This window comes from Erythrolamprus reginae, chromosome 2 (genome assembly GCF_031021105.1).
Source record: "Erythrolamprus reginae isolate rEryReg1 chromosome 2, rEryReg1.hap1, whole genome shotgun sequence".
Classification (NCBI taxonomy): domain Eukaryota; kingdom Metazoa; phylum Chordata; class Lepidosauria; order Squamata; family Dipsadidae; genus Erythrolamprus; species Erythrolamprus reginae.
The window spans coordinates 10,525,342-10,550,006 of NC_091951.1; the positions used below are offsets into that span (position 1 = coordinate 10,525,342).

Genomic DNA, 24,665 nt, shown 5'->3' on the forward strand with positions numbered 1-24,665 from the left:
CATCACATTACATTACATGCTATACTATACTATATTATATTATCATGTTACATTATATATATTTCTTTGTCAGTAAATATAAATTTAACATCAGAAGTTAAAGTCTAAAGTCTATTTAGACAAAACTCTTGGCTTCAATATACCTGAGAACCAAAATCTTTGGGGTGGTTGGGGTGTGGGAATTCATTCTCAGAGTCTACCAAAAGCAACCATGGAGGGATCTCTAGCCTCCAGAGGGCCCCCAGAGTCTGGGGTGGTTATTTTAGCCCTCCCAGAAACTTGAGGAGACTCTGGAGCCAGAGAAGGCACACACACATCCACAACTGTGGTGCAGGAGGCTGACTAAGACACGCAGAGAACCCTTTGATAACATTTTTGACACCCAATCTCTACCCTCTTCCCTGCCTCCCTCTCCTGTCTTGGAGCTTTATTTATTTATTAGAGTTGAAAGGGACCTTGCAGGTCATCTACTCCAACCCCATGCTCAAGCAGAAGACCCAATACCAATGACTGCAAGCCTTTTTTCCCTTGGGTGCTGAAAGAGCATGCATGTACAATAATTTAATGCCTGGGAAGGGTGAAAACAGCTTCCCTTACTCCCTGGAGGCCCTCTGCTGTTTCCCAACTTTTAGTGGGCCCAGTAGGCTCATGTTTCACCCTCCCCAGGCTCCAAAGGCTTCACAGGAGCTGGCGGAGGGCAAAAACGCCCTCCTCCACCCCCACCCCCATCCCGTGGCTATCTGGAAGTCAAAAACACCCTCCCAGAACTTCTGTGTGAGCCAAAAATCAGCTGGCTGGCACACACATGGACATTGGAGCTGAGCTAGGGCAATGGCTCACATGCCAGAAGTTATGGCTCCGCATGCCACCTGTGGCACCTGTGCCTTAGGTTCGCCATCACTGACCTATACCATCCCAGTCATATGGCAGTCCAATCTCTTTTTGAATATGTTTTAGTGTCAGGAGGTTTTTCCTTATTTCCATGTTGAATCTCTCCTTGGTCAATTTCCATATGTTGCTCCTGGTCTGGCCCACTGGTGCCCTGGAAAATAGTGTGAATAACTCTTCTCTGTGGCAACTGCTATCATGTCCCCCCCAGCCCTCCTTTTTGCTAGACTATCCATGCCCAGTTCCAGCAACCTTTCTTCATATGTCTTAGTTTCTAGTCCCTTTATCATTTTGGTTTCTCTCTTCTGTACTGCAGGTGTGGTCTGACTAGGACATTATATAGTGGTATTAACACTTCCCTGGTCTTGGAGTGTATCCCTCTGTTGATGCTGAGGTTCCAGAGGGAAAGGACCACCCCACGGCTTTGGAGAGCGGAGAACTAAGCCTCTACGCCAGAGGCATCAGCCACTGTCGCCCGACCTCACCAGTGGGAAGCATAGAAGATAAGAAGAAGAAGAACTAAACTCTGAAATAATTTCAATATTGCAGAAAAAGAGACAACAGAAAAGAAGAATCCAAGGTAAATAAATAAATAAATAATAAGGTACAAATTTTTCTATACGAAAATTTTCCAGAAAGAAAGAGTAAAGATAAACGTTAAAATAAAAGGCGAAAGGACAGTTTGTAAGGAAAGAAAAACCATATCCTTACACCCATGAGACTTTGTGGCCGGAACTAATTTTCTACTTTCGTTTCTCCGAATACTAAGTTGAATTAAAGATTTAAACATCATAACCTCACCCCTGAAGAGGCTTCTAGGGGGCGGGAGTGAAAGTACTATAAGGTTTTAAAACTTAAAAATCCTCAAATTCGCTGTGAGAAGAAAACGAAGCTGAAAACCCGGGCTCTATTTTCTTGTGTTTGCAGCGGAAGGATTATGTTCCATGTCCTCATTTTCAGGAAAAAATAAAAGAACAGAATTTGTGATTATAATAGCCAAAGGAATAAAGAATAAAGAAAAACTTTACACTGATTGACTCTCTTTTTGTTGCCTTGGCTCTCTTCTGGATCGTGTGGAGTATTCGTGATATCACCAGCAAAAGGAAAGGTTTTTCTTTGTCATCTTTGTTGATCGGAAGGATATACTCTAAAAAATAGATTACAACTCGGAACTGGATTACAATTAACTTTTTCATCATGGTTTAAACTATAGGATTATAATAATTGCATCTGGATATTGACAAATTAATTGACTTTTTAAAGTTTTGCAATAGAAGAACAATTTGGATTGTTGTCATCGGTTTGGAAATACCTTTTCGAATATAATTAAACTTATACTAATAAGACATCTATTTTGGAGTTGCTTTGGGAATATTAACCTTTGGGATTAATTTGCAGTACGATGTTCGCCCTAGAACAAGAACAGAAGCACCAGCCTGAAGATGATGAGTGGGACCTCATTGAAACGTCACCAGAAATTTCTGAATCCTACACGGGAAGAAATCCGAATATATCAAAACCGTCATACCTGTACCCGTGAAAATCTACGAAAACATATAATTAATTAATTATCACTTAATCTAATTAAAACCTCCTCAATAAAATCACTAATATTTATCAATACTCTTATATCTAGTGTATATATATATATGTTTTCGTAGATTTTCACAGGTACAGGTATGACGGTCTTGGTATATTCGGGTTTCTTTCCATGTAGGATTTGAAAATTTCTGGCGACGTTTCGACGAGGTCCCACTCGTCATCTTCAGGCTGGTGTTTCTGTCCTTGTTCTAAGGTGAACACAGCGAGACCTGAGCTGCCTTCCTTCTATAAATACTGGTGGCTGGGTGTGGTTTGATGGCTGATTGGGAAAGTGTATATATATATATTTAATAAATTATAAGACAATAGGTTGGATATTAAAAGATAATATGATTAGTTGGTGTAAAAACTTAGGAAAAGAAATAGATTTAGACACGTGGGAAAAGATTTGGATACATAATTGGAAAATAACTAAATCAATCTCTTTTAAAGAAAATCAAATCAAGATGTTTTATAGATGGCACTTGCCACCTAATAGAATTTCAAAGATGTTTCCAAGCACTTCACCCAATGGTTGGAAATGCAAAAAAGAAATTGGTACATACTTTCATACATGGTGGACATGTTCAAAAGCAAAGATCTATTGGAATAAGGTGGAAAGATGGTTAAGAGAAATTACAAACAAAGAAATTAGGAAGACCCCAGAATTTTTTTAATTGGGTATTACAGATACCAGGTACAAAAAAGAAACATATTATTTAATAATTCATATTTTAGTAGCTGCAACGATTGCTTTTGCACAAAAATGGAAAGAAAAGGAAATATCAAAAGACAAAGAGGTCTTTAGGAATATTATGGAATGTGCAGAATTAGATATGATGATGAGACAGTTGAATAACCAAGTAGAAACAGAATTTTATAAAACTTGGCAGAAGGTTTATAACTGGTGGAATATAAAAAATGACTTTTAAAGATATCAAAGTAAAGTGTTAAATAGTTACATTTACTAGACAGAATATATCACATAGAGATATTTTATAGATAAATTTACTTTTCTGAATTGGTTTAAATCACAATTATATAGTTGGTGTATTGAAAAGTTAAAATTTTTATGACAGCATTTACTATATAGAGATATTTTATTGATATGTTTACTTTTCTGTATTGATCTAAACTATAATTAGGGTTTTTTTCTTTCTGTATCAAGAAGACTTCTATACTGAGCGGAGCAGTTGTACCTCCTTTTTGTGTTAAATGTAGTGTCTTGTCAATTTAATGTTTGTTCGTTTTGTTTTGTCTTTTACTTTGAAAATCAATAAAAAAATATTTTAAAAAAAGGAAAATCAAGTGAAGCACAGAAGGTGAAGGGGCAGTTGAATGTGTGTAATCAGGCCCTGGCTTGAAACAGAAGTAACAGACTCTGAAGAGAAGAAAGTTGAATGAGCAGAAAGCCCATGGGGAACCTAGGATCGCACTTCCAGTGTTCTGAAGTCTCAGTATTTGTGCTTTCAAGTAAAAAAATATCCTGTAGCCAAGAAGCTCTACATCCATTTGCACTACTCAGCTGAGTCTTGAGGACACAGCTAAACCTCCAAGTGGTCTCAATGACTTACTAAAAGGAAGCAAATGACCAGCTGTCTGCACTGGGGGGGCGGGTGTTCTAATTTGCTTTACTACTGGTTCTGTGGGCGTGGCATAATTTTGTAGGCATGGTGTGGTGGTCATGTGACCAGGTGGGAGTGGCTTGGTGGTCATGTGACTGTGTTGGAGTGGCCAAATCAATGTCACTGAATTCTTTGCCCCACTGGATGACCTACAAAAAGATATAAAAAAGGGTAATTTATTATTGTTCATTTACTACTTAAATAAGAATAAAATAATTTACACAAAACAATAAGAGAACTACTTATAGAAGGAAGATGATGATATTATTATTATTATCATTATTATTATTATTAATTATTATTATTATTATACCCCCCTGATCCTTTCTCCTCCTCCCACTCCCTTTATCGCCCCATGTGTTGTGCGAGGAAGCAGATTTGCTAAAGAGATCCATTTGTGCTGGCAGCAGAATTTCATCCTGAGCAGTACAAGGTTGACTCAGCCTTCCACCCTTCCGAGATCAGTAAAATGAGGAACCCAATTGCTGGAGGCAATGTGCTGACTCTGCCTAGACTTATATTACAATTTATTTATTCATTTATTTATTGGATTTGTATGCCGCCCCTCTCCGGAGACTCAGGGCGGCTAACAACAACAATAAAGCAGTGTACAATAGTAGTCTGATGTTAGAAACAATTAAAAAACCCATTAATATAAAAAACCAAACATACATACATACATACCATGCATAGAATTGTAAAGGCCTAGGGGGAAGAGGGTCTCAATTCCCCCATTAATATAATTAATATTTTATTGTCTATTATTGTCTATTCCTTCCTCTGTTTATGTTATACAAAAATATTAATGTTATACAAAAGGAACAAAAGTCTTAACAAACTAATTATATTAAAGGAGAGGTTCAACCTGGAAACAAGGATCTAAGTATTGCCCACAAAATCATATGCTACAACGTCCTGCCTGTCAATGACTACTTCAGCTTCAACCACAACAACACAAGAGCACACAACAAATTCAAACTTAATATTAATTGCTCCAAGCTTGACTGTAAAAAATATGACATTAGCAATCGAGTTGTCGAAGTGTGGAGCTCATTACCTGACTCAGTAGTGTCAACCCCTAACCCCCAACATTTCTCCCTTAGACTATCCACAATTGACCTCTCCAGGTTCCTAAGAGGTCAGTAAGGGGCATACATAAGTGCACTAGGGCGCCTTTCGTCCCCTGTCCAATTTGTCTCCCCTTTTCCCATATATCATATATCTTTCCACCCTTTCATATATCTTCTCTATTTTCATATCTTTTCTTTATATGTAATATTTCATGCCTATTCTCCTCAATATGTATTGTATATTGGACAAAATAAATAAATAAAATAAAAAATAAATAAAGGAGAAATTTTCTGACAGTGGGAGCGATCAAACAGTGGAACAGCTTGCCTGTGGAGGTTGTGAGGTTCCAACACTTGAGACTTGCAAAGGTTGGACCACCGAAATGGTGTAGGCACTCTTGCTTGAGCGGGGTGGTGGTGGTGGACTAGATGACCTACAAGTAGGTCCCTTCAAACTCTGATAATCTAATCTAATCTTTCTAAACCACGGCACTTCAATCCACAAAACCATAAACCTCACGGCTCACTTTCCTCTCTTCCTTCGCAGATTTGCACACCTTACAGCCCTGAAGACTCATCCTTCTGGAGCTTGAGGGGCGGGGCGGGGGCAAAGGGGGCGGGGCTTTCGTCTGCTGGTTGTTTGGGCAGCTGGAAGCAGTGTCTCGGGTTGCGGGCGGGAAGGCGCGCGTGGCTGGAGAGCGATGGCTCTGCAACGGGCGCCCCTCTTGTTCCTGGGAGCGGTGCTGGGGACCTTCGGGCCGGGGAGCTGCTGCGGTGAGTTCCTGGAAGGACCTGCCACCTGGGGGGCGGGGAAAGTGGTGGTGGGGAGGAAGCAGGAAAGGAGGGGGAGCCGTGTCCTGGGCTAGACCTCTCCCTCTCTAAACTCATTTACAACAGAACAACAGTCCTAGGAGTGTTTCTCAGTCATCCCCGTCGCGGTTGTCCCAAAGATGCTTTTTTCCCAAGAGGCAACTGGACTTTCTTGGGGGTTTCTTTTTTCCTTCGAAGGCATTTCGTTTCTCATCCAAGAAATTTCTCCGGCTCTCAAGCTTCTTGGATGAGTCTTCAAATGTGCCTTCCGATCTCTGTCCTATTGTCTCTACTATATCTTTTCCCTATCTCATATATATTTCATATATATTTCTTTTCCCATTTATAATATTTTTATTATTTTCAAATTTAAAAAGACAAACGTTACAAACAAATATAAAAAGACCATACAGAACACAAAACATGAAAAGGAGCTACAATTGCTCCGCTCAAAATAGAAGTGTTATTAATACAAAAAGGAAAAACTATTATAGATTAGATCATTTCAGGGAAATTTACACATTCATAGCAAAACACTATCATTTTATAATCCAATCTAATAAATTTAACTCTTTAATTGTTTATTTTAAAATCATTAGGTATTTTTTTTTATTCCACCAAATATAGACCATCTGCCAAATTTAATAAAATTCTAATTCTTTTTGATTATTCAACGGCATCATCATCATATACTGTATAACTCTGCACATTCTATGATTTTCTTAAATACCTCATCTTCTTTAGGTATTTCCATTTCTTTCCATCTTTGTGCAAAGACAATCCTAGCTGCTACTAAGATTTGAGTTATTAAATAATATATTTCTTTTTTTATATTTGTTGTTTGTGATGCCTAATAAGAAGAATTCTGGAGTTTTCCTAATTTCTTGTTGTGTAATTTCCCTTAACTATCTTTCCACTTTATTCCAATAATTCTTTGCTTTTGGACAGGTCCACCATAGATGATAATAAAAACCAATTTATTTTTTTACACTTCCAACAATTAGGTGATGTATTTGGAAACATTTTTGAAAGTCTATTAGGTGGCAGGCGCCACCTATAAACCATCTTGATTTGATTTTCTTTAAAGGAGACTGATTTAGTTATTTTCCAATTATGTGTCATATATCTTTTCTATCCCTATATCTTTTCTTCTATTCTCTCATCGATATATTTTATTCCTACACTCTCTCCTCTTTCTTTCTCTAATATATTTTACTTGAAGGTATCCTCTATTACCTTCATTGTGTACTATTGTGTATTGAACAAAATAAATAAATAAAACTGGAAAGTCTTGAACAAGCCCCTTGGGACAACCAAATGACAGAGTTGGAAGGGACTTTGGAGGTCTTCTAGCCAGCCCTCTGCTCAAGCAGGAGACCTTATGCTATTCTAGATAAATGGGAGGGAGGGAGGAAATGAAGGAAGGAAAAAAGGAAAATGAAGGAAATAGAAGGAAGGAGAGAAGGGAAGGGGGGGAAAGAAAAGAACAGAATAGAAGATTCTAAAAGGGGTAGAAGAAAGGGAAAGGGGAAGGGAAGGAAGGAAGGAAAAGGAAGGAAAGGAAATAAAATGGAAAGAAAAATATTCTAGAAGGGGTTGAGGAAGAGGGAAGGGGGAAGGGAAGGAAGTAGGGAAGGAAGGAAAGAAAGAAAGAAGGAAGGAAAAGAAAGAAAAGATTCTAAAAGGGGTAGTGGAAAGGGAAGAAAGGAAGGAAAGAAAGAAGAAAAAGGGAAGAAAGGAAAGAAAAGGAAAAGAAAAATATTCTAGAAGGGGTTGAGAAAGAGGAAGGGGGAAGGGAAGGAAGTAGGGAAGGAAAGAAAGAAAGAAAGAGTCTGCGGTGAGGGGCGGCATACAAATCTAATAAATGAATGAATGAATGAATGAAAAATAAATAAATAAGGAAGGAAGGAAGGGAAAGAAAAGATTCTAAAGGGGGTAGGGGAAGGGAGGGGAGGAAAGGGTGGAAAGGAAGGAAGGAGGGAAGGAGGGAGGATTTCCAAAACAGAAACATCCTCCTTCCCTTTTGCTTCACCAACCCTCGGTTAAGAACACTTGGTGTTTCTTTGCAATCAATTCCATTGATATTTCTGGGGAGATATCAAAACTGAGAGCACATGGCTACTTGGGCAGCAAAAACACACCCTGCGCTGAGTTTATATATTATCCTGGGACTGGCCTAATTTACATATGTAAGTGGGAGGGGGAGAAAGATAGGGTCAACAGACCATGGGAAAAGAGGTTGGAGCAGGAGAGATGGGTGGTAGGGTTGACAGGAGGGGCACAGAAAAGTGGGCACTTTTTGTAGAAGAGTTTGCAGCTTTATTTTATTCTTTCTTAAGTTGTTCCATCACAGAGGAACCTTCAGAACCGAATCTGTCTCTCCCATTTCTTTCCTTCCCTTACTTGCTATGAAGTTCACCTTATCAGAAAAGAGAGTCATCAGGGAAGGGCTAGAGGGATTGGAAAGGGTTGGGTTGATTCTCTGGCAAGCAGCCAGGTCTCTAACAAGGAAACTATAGGTCAATCAAAGGGATTGCCAGTTATAAATATTCCTTAACATGTTTCAGCAATGGCTGAGAAAGAAAAGCGTAACTTTTAGAAAAACAAACTCCTACACTCATGGAGCAGGAATGGTGTGTTACAAATCATGAAAGGAAGGACAACTACTTAAATTTTATTTTATTTTATTTTGTTTTGTTTTATTTTATTTTATTTTATTTTATTTTATTTTATTTTATTTTATTTTATTTTATTTTATTTTATTTTATTTTATTTTATTTTATTTTATTTTATTTTATTTTATTTTATTTTATTTTATTTTATTTTATTATTTTATTTTATTTTATTTTATTTTATTTTATTTTATTTTATTTTATTTTATTTTATTTTATTTTATTTTATTTTATTTTATTTTATTTTATTTTATTTTATTTTATTTTATTTTATTTTATTTTATTTTATTTTATTTTATTTTATTTTATTTTATTTTATTTTATTTTATTTTATTTTATTTTATTTTATTTTATTTTATTTTATTTTATTTTATTTTATTTTATTTTATTTTATTTTATTTTATTTTATTTTATTTTATTTTATTTAGTCCAATACACAATGAGGGTTTTAGTGGGTATATATATATACATATATACACATAGTAAAATACATGATGAAGGTTATAGAGGAGATACTCATAGTAAAATATATCTAAGAAAGAATAGAAAAGAAGATATAGGAATAGAACATATCAATGAGAGAATAGAAGAAGAGATATAGGAATAGAAGAAAGGTATAATATGTACTGCAGCTGCCAAAAAAGCCAACAAAGTTCTGAGCTGCATAAACAAGAGGGTTAGAATCAAGATCACGTGAAGTATTAAAACCACTTCGTAATGCCTTGGTAAGGCCATACTTGGAATAATGCATCCAGGTTTTGTCACCAAGATATAATAAAAAATGTTGAGACTCTAGAAAGAGTGCAGAGAAGAGTAATAAAGATGATTAGGGGATTGGAGGTTAAAACATATAAAGAATGATTGTTGGAATTTGGTATGTCTAGTTTATTGATAAAAAGGACTATGGAAGACATGATATCAGTATCTTTCAGTATGTCAGGGGCTGCCACAAAGAAGAGGGATCAAGCTATTCTCCAAAGCAGTGAAGGCAGAACAAGAAGCAATGGGTGGAAACTAAACAAGGAGGGAAGCAACCTAGAACTTAGGAGAAATTTCCTGAGACTTAGAACAATTAATCAATGGAACAACTTGTCTTCAGAAGTTATGAAATCTCCATCACTGGAGGTTTTTAAGAAGAGATTGGACAACCATTTGTCTGAAGTGTTATAGAGTTTCCTGCCCAAGCAGAGGGTTGACTTGATTATCACCAAGGCCAACTCTCTTATACTGTGAAGATGCGTTATTGGCAGATGTAGGAATGAGTAAGATATATTGGGGTGAGGCAATTTTAACTGTATAATAATAATAATAATAATAATAATAATAATAATAATAATAACAACAACAACAACAACAACAACAACAACAACAGAGTTGGAAGGGGCCTTGAAGGTCTTCTAGTCCAACCCCCTACTTAGAAAGGAAACACTACATTACTTCAGACAGATGGTTATCCAACATCTGTTTAAAAACTTCCACTGTGGGGGAATTCACAACTTCTGCAGGCAAGCTGCTCCACTGGTCAATCGTTCTGACTGTCAGGAAATTTCTCCTGAGTTCTAAGTTAATTCTCTCCATGTTTAGTTTCCACCCACTGCTTCTTGTTCTACCCTCAGGTGCTTTGAAGAATAGGTTGACTCCCTCTTCTTTGTGGTAACCCCTGAGATACTGGAAGACTGCTATCATGTCTCCCCTGGTCCTTCTTTTCATTAGCCCAGTTCCTGCAACCGTTCTTCATATGTTTTAGCCTCCAGTCCCCTAATCATCTTTGTTGCTCTTCTCTGCACTTTTTCTAGAGTCTCAATATCCTTTTTGCATTGTGGCAACCAAAACTGAATGTAGTATTCCAAGGGTGGCCTTACCAGGGCCTTATAAAGTGGTGTTAACACTTCATGTGATCTTGAATCTATCCCTCTTTTAATGCAGCCTAGAACTGTGTTGTTTTTTTTGGCAGCTGCTGCACACGGCTTGCTCATATTTAAATGGTTGTCCACTAGGACTCCAAGATCCCTCTCACAGTTACTACTGTTGAGCAGTGTACCCAGGAGTGGACTACTGCCTGGACAGGGGGGGGGGCGGCATGCAGTGGGGTAGCAAAAATGGAGCTCCACCCAAGATAACCCAATTTGCATGGAAGGATGTTGAAAGAAAATGCATAAGCCATGCCCACAATGTGGTAGTAAAAATTTTGGTAGCCCTTCACTGAAGGTACCACATATATTGCACCTATGCATATTGTTTTTCTTGCCTAAAAGTAGAACCTTACCTTTTTTCACCATTGAATTTAATTTTCTTAGATAGCACTCAATGTTCAAGTTTGTCAAGATCCTTCTGTATTTTCCACCTATCCTCTGGAGTGTTGGCTATTCCTGCCAGTTTGGTGTCATCTGCAAATTTGATAAGTTCCCCATAATTATGTGATCAATCATGCGGTTAGTCCTGTCCCAAGTCAATCAGTCCCCTACAATTGACAGGGGAGTTGTGATCTGAGTCAGGCGCACAAGCAGCTGGCTGAGACTCCCAAGAGCCTCTTCCGGTTCTTCCTTTGGTGGGATTGGAAGGTGGGACCGCGACCTCTGCAGTCAGCTCTGAACTCTCTGTGCCTGAGAATCCGAAGCCCTTTTAGGGCTTAGGTCCTTCAAGTTATGGAGAATTCCAAGAACCCGGTGGAGCTGGGAGGGGGATCTTAACCAGATGCGGTCCTATTTGGACAGGGAGTCATTGCTCACAGTCACTCATGCCCTTATCACCTCTTTTTTTTTTAATATAATTTTATTGATTTTTATAAAATGATTACATAAAACAAACATATAACAGTGCACAGTGCGTGTGCCCATCACCTAACAAACAAAACACCCCCCTTCACCTCCACCACCCATTACAAGGGGTTCAAAATTTTTCTGGTTTGTTTGTCTGTATTTCCTTGGCTCTACATTTATTTATTTATTTATTTATTTATTATTTATTTATTTATTTAGATTTGTATGCCACCCCTCTCCACGGACTCGCATTAGATATTACTGAAAGAGTGATTGCAGTTTATTTTTCACATTTACATCACAGATTCTACTCAACATATAACCTTTCACCTTATTCCATCGTACCATCAGCTTCTCCAATTTATTTTCATCAAAATTGTTTAATCTTATTTCCATAATTTCAAAATGTATGTGATCCACCATGTACCAGTACCAATTCTGTAATGTCCATTTTGTAGAGTCTTTCCAGCCCAATACCACTACTGCTTGAGCACTTTCCAATGCTGCAGTTTTTATTTCCTTGAATTCTCCTAATTTTCTTTGTTTAATTAAAATCGCTATTTCTTTTGTAATTATCCAGTTGATATTTAACATTTTATTAATTTCGTTCTGTACTTCTTTCCAAAATGTCTGAATTTCTACACACTCCCAGAACATATGCATAAAAATTCCCTTCTTTTGGCAACCATGCCAACAATTACCCTTCTCTTTCCCCTGGAAGTGTGCAAGTTGTGCCGGTGTGTAATACCATTTGTGTAAGATTTTCCTTCTCATCTCTTTAACTCTTGTATTTTTAATCTTATATATATTTTCTACTATTTCTTTCATTTCACTTTCATCTATTTGTAAATCATTTTGCCAGCATCTTGTTAAACTTTTAGTTACTTCCTCTTCCACCTGCAATAACATTCTATATATGTTACTGGCTTGGGCTTTTGTCTCATTAATCTTTTCTTTTATTATTTTTTCTAAACAATTTTCTTCTCGTAAGAAAGCTTCTTTATTCTCACTTTTATTTAAGTATTTACTTATTGCATTAATCTGCAGCCATTTCTGTTGACCTAGCCACCATTCCAACCGAGTTCTGCTAACTCTTCCGTCCTTCTCATATAATTGTTCAATTCTCATTATCCCTTTGCTATTTAATGCTTTTATAATTCTGCTTAAATTAACATCATAACCTGTGTTCAATACGTGTAACGTTGATAATTTGGAATTTCTAGTTCCACATTTTCCCTGCCATTTAAACCATATTTCTAAGCATGCTTTCAGAGGGTCGGTTAAATTACTGATTTCTATTCTACTCCAATTTTTAAATAATAGCTCTTTATTATTTATATTATTAATTTCCTTTTCCAATTTCACCCACTTCTTTTCCCCCCATAACTGTAATTCCATTAATCTTTCTATTTGAAATGCTTCTCTATATAGTACTAAGCATGGGTTCCCCCACCCACCCCTCTTTCTCGTGGGCAAACTGCCATTTTTTTCTTATTCTAGGCCTTTTATTTCCTTCAATCCAAAAATTTAATTTACTATCCCATTCTCTCAGTTTTGCCCCAGGGAAGGTGCCTGGTAAAACCTGAAATAAATACATCATTTTTGGTATTATCATCATTTTAAGGGCTCTGATCTTAGCAATTCTTCCCAGCCTTTTTCCCCTCCAATTTTTTATCTGCTTCTGAATTCTCTTCCATATTAAATTATAGTTGGCTGTCGCAATTTTAATCGGATTCTTAAACAACCAAATTCTTAAATATTTCATTTTTTTACATCCTAGTTTCAATCCTGATACTTTTTGTATCTCAATTTGCTCTTTAGGGCCTATATTTAAACAAATTATTTCCGATTTCTCTATATTAACCATAAGTCCCGATTGGTCTTTAAATACCTGGAGCAAGATCATTATTCTTTTCATCATTTCAATTGGGGTTTCAGACATCACTATAGCATCATCTGCAAACAGATTTAATTTCAATTCAAGTTTTCCTAATTGATAGCCTCTCCATTCCTTATCATTTCTAATTTTATTTGCTAGGTTCGATTACTGCAACGCTCTCTACATGGGGCTACCTTTGAAAAGTGTTCAGAAACTCCAGATCGTGCAGAACGTGGCCGTGAGAGCCATCGTGGGACTTCCCAGATTCACCCACGTATCTACAACACTCCGTGGCCTGCAATGGCTGCCGATCAGTTTCCGGTCACAATTCAAAGTGTTGGTCATGACCTTTAAAGCCCTACGTGGCATTGGACCAGAGTACCTCCGGAACCGCCTACTACCACACGAATCCCAGCGGCCGATAAGGTCCCACAGAGTTGGCCTTCTCTGGGTCCCGTTGACTAAACAATGTTGTCTGGTGGGCCCCAGGGGTAGAGCCTTCTCTGTGGCAGCCCCGGCCCTCTGGAACCAACTCCCCTCGGAGATTAGAACTGCTCCCACCCTCCTTGTCTTCCGTAAACTACTTAAGACCCACCTATGCCACCAGGCATGGGGGTTTTAAGACATCTTTCCCCCAGGCTTATTATAATTTATTTTTGGTATGTATGTGCTGTTTGGTTTTTAATTATGATAGGGTTTTTAGTTTTTTAATATTAGATTTGTGCCATTATAACATTGTTTTTATCATTGTTGTGAGCCGCCCTGAGTCTTCGGAGAGGGGCGGCATACAAATCTAAATAATAATAATAATAATAATAATAATAATTATTATTATTATTATTATTATTATTATTCCTCAGGTTTGAATGGAGGAGCCTTTTCAAGCAGAGCAGAAAGAGGGTAGCTGCATTGTTGGAGGTGCTGGGTGATAATGGAACATTGGAAGGGACAGATTTCTTAATTCTGCCCTTCTTCTTCCTCCCTCTCCAGGCTCTCTCTCACACTCCCTTTGTTATACCTACCTCCAGCTAGTAGAGCCCAGCCAAGGGCCACCTCAGTTCTCCATTAGAGGCTACTTGGATGGGCAGCCCATCGTTCACTTTGACAACCTCACCAAGAAGATGAAGCCTCTGATGCCCTGGGTGGAGAAGGTAGAGGACCAGACCTTTCTTGCCCCTGAGTGGGTTTTCAGGACTGACCTGGAGAAGTTATCAAAACAGGACCACCAGGGTGGAGGTGAGCAAAGGCAGTGACCTCACTTTTGGCCTCCAGTGCATGCGTTACATCCCCTGCTTTGCAAAGGAAAGACACAAACACATCCATAACTTGAATTTTCTCCCTCACCTGGACATTCTTCATGGTTTGACTATACCCTCTCTCAACCCAAAAAGATGTTGCTCCTTGTGGGATAAAGAAGGTGTTCTGTCGGGCTCTCAGGTAGACTCCTCCCCAAAATTCACAGGTACAAATTTCAGACACACACACGTTTGAAAATTCAAAACAATGTTCTTTATAATGAAAATTCACTTAAACCAAGCCCTCTTTTGGTATAGCAAAGAGCACTCGTCTCCAAACAAACTGCTAATTTGTACAAGTCCCTTATCAGTTCTGTGATACTTAGCTTGCAGCTGTGAGGCAATTCACAGTCCTTCTTCTTCCACAAAGTGAAACACACTTTGCCCTGGTTTAATTTCAAAGCGGGGAAAAATCAGCACACAAAAGGTCAAAGTCAGTAAAGCAGTCACGAAACACAACGATCAGATAATCCTCCACAATGGTCAAACCCACAGGCTGCTCTTTATAGCAGCCTCACTAATTACCACAGCCCCACCCAACCACAGGTGGCCTCATTTTCTTTGATAATAATCTCTGAGTTGTTGCTGCCTATGCATCGCTCTCCACATGCGTGGCTGTATCATTAACTCTTGTTCTGAATCCAAGGAGGAGCTAGATAATCGATCTCCTTCTGAGCTGTCTGCCTCACTCTCCTCCTCCCTGTCACTCATGTCTTCTAAGTCAGAGGAGCCTTCATCATCAGATTCCACCGGGGGCAAAACAGGCCTGCAGCATGTGGATGTCTCCCCCACATCCACAGTCCTTGGGGCAGGAGCTGGGCCAGAGCTAACCACAACAGAAGGGAAGGCTCCTTGCCTGAGACTCCTTAATGGCCCTTCTGGAGAGAAAGGGGGTTGAGGAGAGTACTCCTGAGCCCTTCTCACCCACCTTTCTCTGGTTCTCCTTCAGGGCTTCACGTCTGGCAGGCGATTTTGGGCTGTGGGCTCCAGGAAGGTGGGAGCCACACAGGGTATTTGCACTATGCCTCCAACAGGTGGGATTTCATCAAATTCAAGAACAAGACGCACAGATGGGGGGCAGCTGAGCCCCAGGCTGAGAATATCAAGCAGAAGGGGAAGGAGGACCCAGGGTGGTCAGAGAAAGTGAAAGTCTTCCTGGAGGAGACCTGCATTGAGTCGCTCCAGAGATACCTCTCCTACAAGACTCTGCCGAACGGTGAGTGGCAAAGGGGGCCTCCATCAAACATGTTTCTGTAGGCTCCTCCCCTCCCAATATTATTTCTTCCTTTCATAGCCAGGCTACGCTTTGTAGAAAAATATCAGGCACTATCCCATATCACACAACAGAAGGATTTCAAAGACAGAGAAATTAATTACGGAGTCTATGGAGAGGGGCAGCATACAAATTTAATTAGTAGTAGTAGTAGTAGTAGTAGTAGTAGTAGTAGTAGTAGTAGTAATAATAATAATAATAATAATAATAATAATAATAATAATAATTGCAATCCCAGGGGACAGCAGATTGGAGGAGAAGCAACTAGAGAAATGAGTGAAATACGAAGATCTAAAAATTGAGCTGCAACGACTCTGGCATAAGCCAGTGAATGTGGTCCCAGTGGTACTTGGCACGCTGGGCGCAGTACCAAAGGATTTCAGCGGACATTTGAAAACCATCGGAATTGACAAAATCTCCATCTGTCACTTGCAAAAGGCCATTTACTGGGATCGGCAAATATAATTCGCTGCTACATCACGCAGTCCTAGGGGCTTGGGAAGCGCCCGACTGGTGATGAAATACGAAATCCAGCATAGTGATCTTGTTTGCTGTGTTGTATTGATGATGATGATGATGATGATGATGATGATGATGATGATAACAACAACAACAACAACAACTAAGAAATTAATGCTGAAGTTTTGGACTTTGGAACATTGGATCAGAATAAAAAAATCAGTTTGTCCCTTATTTCTATACAGAATGAATACAGTAGAACAGAGCAGAGTAGAAAATGGAAATGGAAATAATGGAAATAGAAATAGGAATAGGAAAGAATAGAATATATAGACTATATAGAACAGTGATGGCGAACCTGTGGCACGGGTACCACAGGTGGCACACAGAGCTAAATCTGCTGGCACTCGAGCTGTTGCCCTAGCTCAGCTCCAACATGCATGTATGTGCCGTCCAGCTGATTTTCGGTTCACACAGAGACTCGGGGGGTGTTTTTGCCTTCAGAGATTATTTGAGGGGATAGGGGAGAGTGATTTTACCCATCCCCGGCTTCAGGGAAGCCTCTGGAGCCTGGGGCGGGTGAAAAATTATCCTACTGGGCCCACCAGAAGTTGGGAAACAGCCCGTTTCCAGCCTCCAGAGGGGTTCTGAGGGCTGTGGGAAGCTGTTTTTGCCCTCTCTAGGCCTTGAATTATGGATGTGGGCACTCGTGTATCCACAATAGCATGCGTCCATGCTCTTTCGGCACCTGAGGGAAAAAAGGTTCGCCATCACTGATATAGAATAATAGAATAGAATATTGTTGTTGTTGTTGTTATTTACATTTATAGGCCGCCCTTCTCCAGTGGACTCAGGACGGCGTACAAGGTAAAAACTATACAAATTTAAAAACTCTTTTTAAAATAAAATATATTTTATTGGGTTTTGCACATACATAATACAATACAAACAACATACAACAGTGCTCTGTGCATGTGTCCCATCACCCGACTAAACATATATTCCCCACCACCAATTGGGGGGATTCAATTATTTACGAGTACAGTGGTACCTCATCTTACGAACGCCTCTTCTAACAAACTTTTCAAGATACGAACCCAGTGTTTAAGATTTTTTTGCCTCTTCTTCCGAACTATTTTCACCTTATGAACCCAAGCAGCTGCTGCTGGGATGAAGGGGTTTCTTTTTTCCCCCTTTTTTGAAGAAAGAAAAGGGAGGGGCGCCCCCCTTGCCTTTCTTCCTTCCCACTCACCCTTTAGCCTAGCCTTGCTTCTTCCACCCGCCCCCTTTAGCTGCTCCTCCCTGCCCTCTGTTCGCCTCCCTTCTAAAGTTTAGGATTTTCCTGAAGGATTTGCACGCATTATTTGCTTTTACATTGATTCCTATGGGAAACATTGTTTCATCTTACAAACTTTTCACCTTACGAGCCTCCTCCTGGAACCAATTAAGTTTGTATCATGAGGTACCACTGTATATATTCTGTTATTTCCTCAGCTCTGATTTGCATTTATTTACAATTCAAAGAGTGACTGGAGTTTATTTTTCACCTTTTCGTCACAAATTTTACTTAACATATAGTCTTTCACCTTGTCCCATTGTTCCATCAATTTCTCCAGTTTGTTTTCATTAAAGTTGTTTAATCTTATTTCCATAATTTCAAAGTGAGTGTGATCCACCATGTACCAGTACCAATTCTGTAATGTCCATTTTTTAGCCTCTTTCCAACCCAATACCACTACTGCTTGAGCGCTTTCCAGTGCTGCAGTTTTTATTTCTTTAAAATCTCTCAGTTCTCTTTGTTTAACTAACACCGCTATTTCTTTTGTAATTATCCACTTAATAAACAAGATGTTAAACATTAAGCGGACAAATTTAAAAACTCTAGGTATAAAAAAGCATTCAAAGTAAGACCGTACAATTTTTTTTAAAATCCAACATTAAAAGACCATTCAACCCAAAGTCAGAATAGAATAGAATTCTTTATTGGCCAAATGTGATTGGACACACAAGGAATTTGTCTTTGGTGCATATGCTCTCACTGTACATAAAAGAAAAGATACATTTGTCAAGAAACAGGAGGTACAACACTTAATGATTTTCATAGGAATTCTGGTGAAACACAGGTATCTTTCAAAACTAAAGAATTTCAATGCCCCATCTTTGAGGCTCTCACACAGGTTCAAACGTGGAGAAGGGAACAGTGGGAGAGGATGGGTGAGCAGTGTGGTCGGGCAGTAGGAAAAGCAAGTAGGATGCTTGGCTGCATAGCTAGAGCTATAACAAGCAGGAAGAGGGAGATTGTGAGCCCCTTATATAGAGCGCTGGTGAGACCACATTTGGAATACTGTGTTCAGTTCTGGAGACCTCACCTAGAAAAAGATATTGACAAAATTGAACGGGTCCAAAGATGGGCTACAAGAATGGTGGAAGGTCTTAAGCATAAAACGTATCAGGAAAGACTTCATGAACTCAATCTGTATAGTCTGGAGGACAGAAGGAAAAGGGGGGACATGATCGAAACATTTAAATATGTTAAAGGGTTAAATAAGGTTCAGGAGGGAAGTGTTTTTAATAGGAAAGTGAACACAAGAACAAGGGGACACAGTCTGAAGTTAGTTGGGGGAGAGATCAAAAGCAACGTGAGAAAATATTATTTCACTGAAAGAATAGTAGATCCTTGGAACAAACTTCCAGCAGACGTGGTTGGTAAATCCACAGTAACTGAATTTAAACATGCCTGGGATAAACATATATCCATTGTAAGATAAAATACAGCAAATGGTATAAGGGCAGACTAGATGGACCATGAGGTCTTTTTCTGCCGTCAGTCTTCTATGTTTCTATGTTTCTAGAGGATGGCCAAACGAGATCTTCCCTGTTATTAAATCATCTTAACAGAAAGATTAGAGATTCCAAGAACTCTGGCTTTGCTGTTTCTGCAGAATCCCTAGTGGGGAAGATAACTCACAAAGTGGCGATTGACAGCCTGGAGATCATCATCTGCCAGGCCTTTGGCTTCTACTCCAAGGATATCCGGGCCACTTGGATGAAGGACAAAGAGGTCTGGAATGAGACCCTCCGTAGGAACGTGGCTCCCAACTCAGACGTGACCTATTACATCTGGCTCAGCACTAAAATCAACCCCAAGGAGAGGAACCGTTTTCAGTGTTACCTGCAGCCCGAGGGCTTGAAGGAGCCTCTGGTCTTGACTTGGAAGGAGGAAACAGGTGAGAGGCTGAGGGGTTGTGGTGCGTAGAAGATTTTTCACCAATGTTGGAAAGCATGAAAAAATCTGCTGCTGCACCATCTCAGAATTCTCAGATGGGGAAACAGCAAATGTGGTGCTACATTTAGTGATGGGAGAGAAGCAGTGATGGGCTACCAAAAGTTTTACTACCACACCGTGGGCGTGGCTTATGCATTTTGTTTCAGTGCAAATTGAGTGCTCGGTGGTGGAGCTCCAAATTTTGCTCCCAGAACTGCGTTCCTGACCATTCATGTAGGAGTCCATCACTGGAGAGAAGGGATTTCTGACAAGAAGGTTATAATACAAGTAGTAACTTGAGAGAAAAGGTCAAAATATAGATGATAAATCATCATCATTTTAGCCATTGTATATCCACTACAGCAGTGTTTCCCAACCGGTGTGCCGCGGCACACTGGTGTGCCGCGAGACATGGTCAGGTGTGCCGCGAGGCGGAGGCCAGCAAAGGTTGTTTTGAAAGTCACCCCCCTCGCGCGCATGTCTTCTCCTCGCTAATAGCGGCGGGCAATAGCCGGGGCAGAGGCGGCTTCTGCAAGTGGGAGCTCCAGGGCTGAGGCTTCCACTTGTGTCTGTCCCCGCCCGATCCGTCCTTCTCTCCGGCTTTCTTGGGGCGCGGCTCCTCCCACAGCTGTGGCTGCAGCGGCGCTGGCGATCCGTCCGCTAGCCGCTCCGAGCGCTGTGGGAATGCCCACCCCTCTCACAGTCCCACTCAGTCTTCTCGGCCACCTACATGCTGCGGGAAGCCCGGGAAAACCAAGCAGAGCGCCCAGGCCAGGCAGAAGAATGCTTGCTATCCCACTTCTCTCTGGCCATGCGGTTGCAGAAGCAAGCTCTCCCCCCTCACACGCACACTTTCGGCTGGGCAGGGGGCGAAGCCGACCCCCCGGCTGCCGGCGAAGGAGGTTCACTCGAGCCTCAGAAAGGAGGCGGATTCAGGCAAAGAGCCCGGCGCAATGGGCGCAGCGTTGGAAAGCGAGCGGGCGGTGGGGGCGCTTCGCTTCTGCCTTCCTGAGGCGCTTTTTTGGGGCTCCGCGTCCGGCGAGTTTCTGCCTTGCCTTGCCTACTTAATGCGGCGGGAGAGATGCTAATTCCCATCCCAAACAGTCCGTCTTTTCCCTCAGGAGTGGGTGGGCGTTTTGTCCCTGGCACCATGTCAGCAGCATCAGGAGGACAACATGACTAATCCCACCAGAGAACAAGAGAGAGAAAGCATGAGAGAGAAAGAAAATAAGAGAGAGAACGAGAGAGAGCAAAAGAGAGAGAGAGAGGTGCTTCTTGAAGCATATGGTAAAAAGCACCCAAATAATAAGAAAAAAACCCCAGCCCACACCTGTTTTTGAAAAGAATAAAAGAGGAAGAAAACCCAGCCCTCAACTGGTTTTGGAAATGGTTCAAGTGTGTATACACACACACGCATAAAGGGGGGAGAGAGACAGGGATAGAAAAAGAGGAGAAGTGAGAGGGAGAAGGAATGAGGGAAAAAAGGGAGGAAGAGAGAGAAATGAGAAACATGAGAGAGAAAAGGGGGAAAGACAGGAGAAGTACCCAGAAATGAGAGAGCGGTATAAATTTGAGGAGGGATGATTGATGATTGACTGTATTTATAAGAGGATGTTACATGGGATTGTATATATGAGGGGGTTATTTATGTATGTATGTATGTATGTATGTATGTATGTATGTATGTATGTGTTTGTTTGTTTGTTTGTTTGTTTGTTTATTTATTTATTTATTTATTTATTAGATTTGTGTCATTTTGGTTGGTGGTATGCCCCAGGATTTTGTAAATGTAAAAAATGTGCCGCGGCTCAAAAAAGGTTGAAAATCACTGCACTACAGGATGAAGGCCTCTTCCACATGTTTCCAACCAATACGTTCCTGAGCTTCCTTTTGCCAATTGGGCCCATAATTATTTATTTATTTTATTTATTTTATTTATTTTATTTATTTTATTTATTTTATTTATTTTATTTATTTTATTTATTTTATTTATTTTATTTATTTTATTTATTTTATTTATTTTATTTATTTTATTTATTTTATTTATTTTATTTATTTTATTTATTTTATTTATTTTATTTATTTTATTTATTTTATTTATTTTATTTATTTTATTTATTTATTATTTTATTTATTTTATTTATTTTATTTATTTTATTTATTTTATTTATTTTATTTATTTTATTTATTTTATTTTTATGCCGCCCTTCTCCTTAGACTCAGGGCGGCTTACAACATGTTAGCAATAGCACTTTTTTAACAGAGCAAGGCTATTGTCCCCACAATCTGGGTCCTCATTTTACCCACCTCAGAAGGATGGAAGGCTGAGTCAACCTTGAGCTGGTGATGAGATTTGAACCGCTGACCTTCAGATCTACAAGTCAGCTTCAGTGGCCTGCAGTACAGCACTCTACCTGCTGTGCCACCCCGGCTCGTTGCTGGTGTTGTTGCGCCATCTTGTTTTAGGTCTCTTTCATGGATGCTTAATATATATGGTCCGTCATCCGGCAGTGGGTAGACAAAGGTTTGGTTCTAGAACTAAGGAGAACTTTCTTGATCATTGGAAGTTAGAGGTTGGTTCTAGAATTAAGAACTTTCCTGACAGGAGTTAGAGTTAGCTTCTTGAACTAAGAAGAATTTTCCTGGCAGTTATAAATTAAAGGTTGGTTCTAGAACTAAGGAGATCTTTCTTGACAGATAGAAGTTAAACAGGTAGCTTCCTTCAGATGGGACAACAGCCTGGAGGCCAGGAGGGGTTGGGAAATGCTTCCTTTGTTGGAAATGCTTCCTTTTCTTTCTTTTCCTTTCCTTTCTTCTCCTCTCCTCTCTCCTCTCCTTTTCCTTTCTCTCCTCCCTTCCCCTCTCCTTTCCTTCTTTCTTTTCCATTCATCTTTCTTTTCTCCTCTCCTTTTACTTTTCTCCTCTCCTTTCATCTCCTCTCCTCTTTCCTTTCCATTCCTCTTTCTTTTCCTCTCTCCTGTCCTTCAGGAGCCCCAGCCTTTGTCTAATCAGAAGTTCTGAATTTCTCCTCCTTTAGCTACAATGTGGTGGATCCCTGTGGCAATTGTGGCTGCCATAAACATTGGAATTTGGATTCTCTTCCTGAGATGTGAGTGAAACACAACCTCTGAAAGTCACCCCTGTGTCTTTTTGTGTAGAAGTCAATGTGGACTGTTCTCCAGGAATTCCTCTCTCCAGGAAGGATCAGGAGAAGTTTACATGGAGAACTGTAAACCTTTCTCTTCTTTGGCTGTTTCTTCTTTGACCTGTTGAGGTTGCTGGGGAGGAGGAGGGGAGATTTAAGGAGGGGAGAGTAAACACACCTCCCTAATATTTGGGGATGTGTTGGATTGAGGTCTCCATTTCACAGCTCACATTAGAGAAACATCTTTCAACTGTGGCGAGGGGGGCGTTTGCCCAGGTTCGCCTGGTGCACCAGTTGCGGCCCTATTTGGACCGGGAGTCACTGCTCACGGTCACTCATGCCCTTATCACCTCGAGGTTCGACTACTGTAATGCTCTCTACATGGGGCTACCTTTGAAAAGTGTTCGGAATCTTCAGATCATGTAGAATGCAGCTGCGAGAGCAGTCATGGGCTTTCCCAAATATGCCCATGTTACACCAACACTCCGCAGTCTGCATTGGTTGCCGATCAGTTTCCGGTCACAATTCAAAGTGTTGGTTATGACCTATAAAGCCCTACATGGCATCGGACCAGAATATCTCCGAGACCGCCTCCTGCCGCATGAATCCCAGCGGCCGATTAGGTCCCACAGAGTTGGCCTTCTCCGGGTCCTGTCGACTAAACAATGTCGTTTGGCGGGACCCAGGGGAAGAGCCTTCTCTGTGGCGGCCCCGGCCCTTTGGAACCATCTCCCCCCAGAGATTAGCACTGCCCCCACCCTCCTTGCCTTTCATAAGCTCCTTAAAACCCACCTCTGCCGTCAGGCATGGGGGAACTGAGATATTCTTTCCCCCTGGGCCTTACAATTTACGCATGGTATGTTTGTATGTATGTTTGGTTTTATAATAAGGGGTTTTTTTTAGTTGTTTAGTATTGGATTGTTACATGCTGCTTTTTATCACTGTTGTTAGCTGCCCCGAATCTGCGGAGAGGGACGGCATACAAATCCAATAAATAAATAAATATATAATGAATAAATTTTCTCTCCGTGCAGCACAAGGCATCCTATGGCGGCTGGAGGCTCCTGAAGGTTCCGGAAACTGCTCTGCTAATATGACACAGGCAAGAAAGGAATCAGCAGTGCCTCAAAAGGTGGAACTCTTGAGCAAGGCAGTTGGAGATGTCTAACCGGGACTGAATAGCAGAATCAGAATGGAGCTGGAAGGGACCTTGGAGATCTTCTAGTCCAGCCCCATGCTCAAGCAGGAAATCCTATACTATTTCAGACAAGTGGCTGTGCAGACTCTTCTTAAAAACCTCCCGTGATGAAGCACCCACAATGTCTGAAGGCAATCTCTTCCACTGGTTAATTGTCCTCACTGTTAGGAAGTTTCTCCTTAATTCCAGGTTGCCTCCCTTCTTGATTAGTTTCCATCCATTGCTTCTTGTCTTGCCTTTTGGTGCTTTGGAAAATAAATTGACCACCTCCTATTTTTGGCACTCTCCCAAATACTGGTATTGTTTGTCTGTTCATTCATTCATTCATTCATTCCATTCATTCATTCATTCAATATGCCACCTCTTTTTGAGGACTCAGTGTGGCTTACAGCATATTAAAAAACCAGTAACAATATTCTAAATCCAGTAATCTCATTCATACAATCAAGCATGCATTCCAATCATTGGCATTTGGAAGAAGCCATTCTCCATCACATTCCTGTCCAGGAGATGTTTCTAATGGGGGGGGGATGGGACTGGGGGGAGGCACAGCCTTTACCAGGAATGGGGGGAAGGAGGTGGGGAGAGCACAGCTCTGAATTACTCTACTTTCACTTTCGGCTCAGAAATACAAAGGAGAATTGGTTACTTATTACCCAGCAAAACTTGTTAAACAAGGATCAACAAAGGAGGAGGGAAGGTAGCCTAGAAGGAGTAATAAGGGAGAGGAGAGAGCCAGTCTTTTC

The 24,665-nt window shown here is 40.3% G+C and overlaps 1 protein-coding gene across 2 annotated transcripts; it reads left to right on the forward strand.

Moving 5' to 3' along the window:
* The first annotated feature begins 5,834 nt into the window (after positions 1-5,834).
* On the forward strand, positions 5,835-24,211 carry LOC139159689 (zinc-alpha-2-glycoprotein-like). 2 transcript variants are annotated; one of them, XM_070737016.1, is made up of 6 exons: positions 5,835-5,938; positions 14,275-14,520; positions 15,529-15,795; positions 19,254-19,538; positions 22,614-22,685; positions 23,756-24,211. In XM_070737016.1, the coding sequence occupies exons 1-6, from the start codon at positions 5,866-5,868 to the stop codon at positions 23,887-23,889; spliced, it is 1,077 nt and encodes a 358-aa protein (XP_070593117.1). In that variant the 5' UTR covers positions 5,835-5,865; the 3' UTR covers positions 23,890-24,211. The 2 variants fall into 2 exon arrangements, with proteins under 2 accessions (XP_070593117.1, XP_070593118.1); XM_070737017.1 differs by lacking the exon at positions 22,614-22,685 and having other exon boundaries at positions 5,845-5,938.
* The last annotated feature ends 454 nt before the right edge of the window (positions 24,212-24,665 follow it).

What these genes read in the sequence shown, in the direction of transcription:
- LOC139159689 (XM_070737016.1), top strand. Translation starts at nt 5,866, where the DNA reads ATGGCTCTGCAACGGGCGCCCCTCTTGTTCCTGGGAGCGGTGCTGGGG. An exon ending in CGGGCCGGGGAGCTGCTGCG is followed by an intron (nt 5,939 to 14,274) that starts GTGAGTTCCTGG and finishes CTCCCTCTCCAG; the next exon opens with GCTCTCTCTCACACTCCCTT. An exon ending in CTACAAGACTCTGCCGAACG is followed by an intron (nt 15,796 to 19,253) that starts GTGAGTGGCAAA and finishes CTGTTTCTGCAG; the next exon opens with AATCCCTAGTGGGGAAGATA.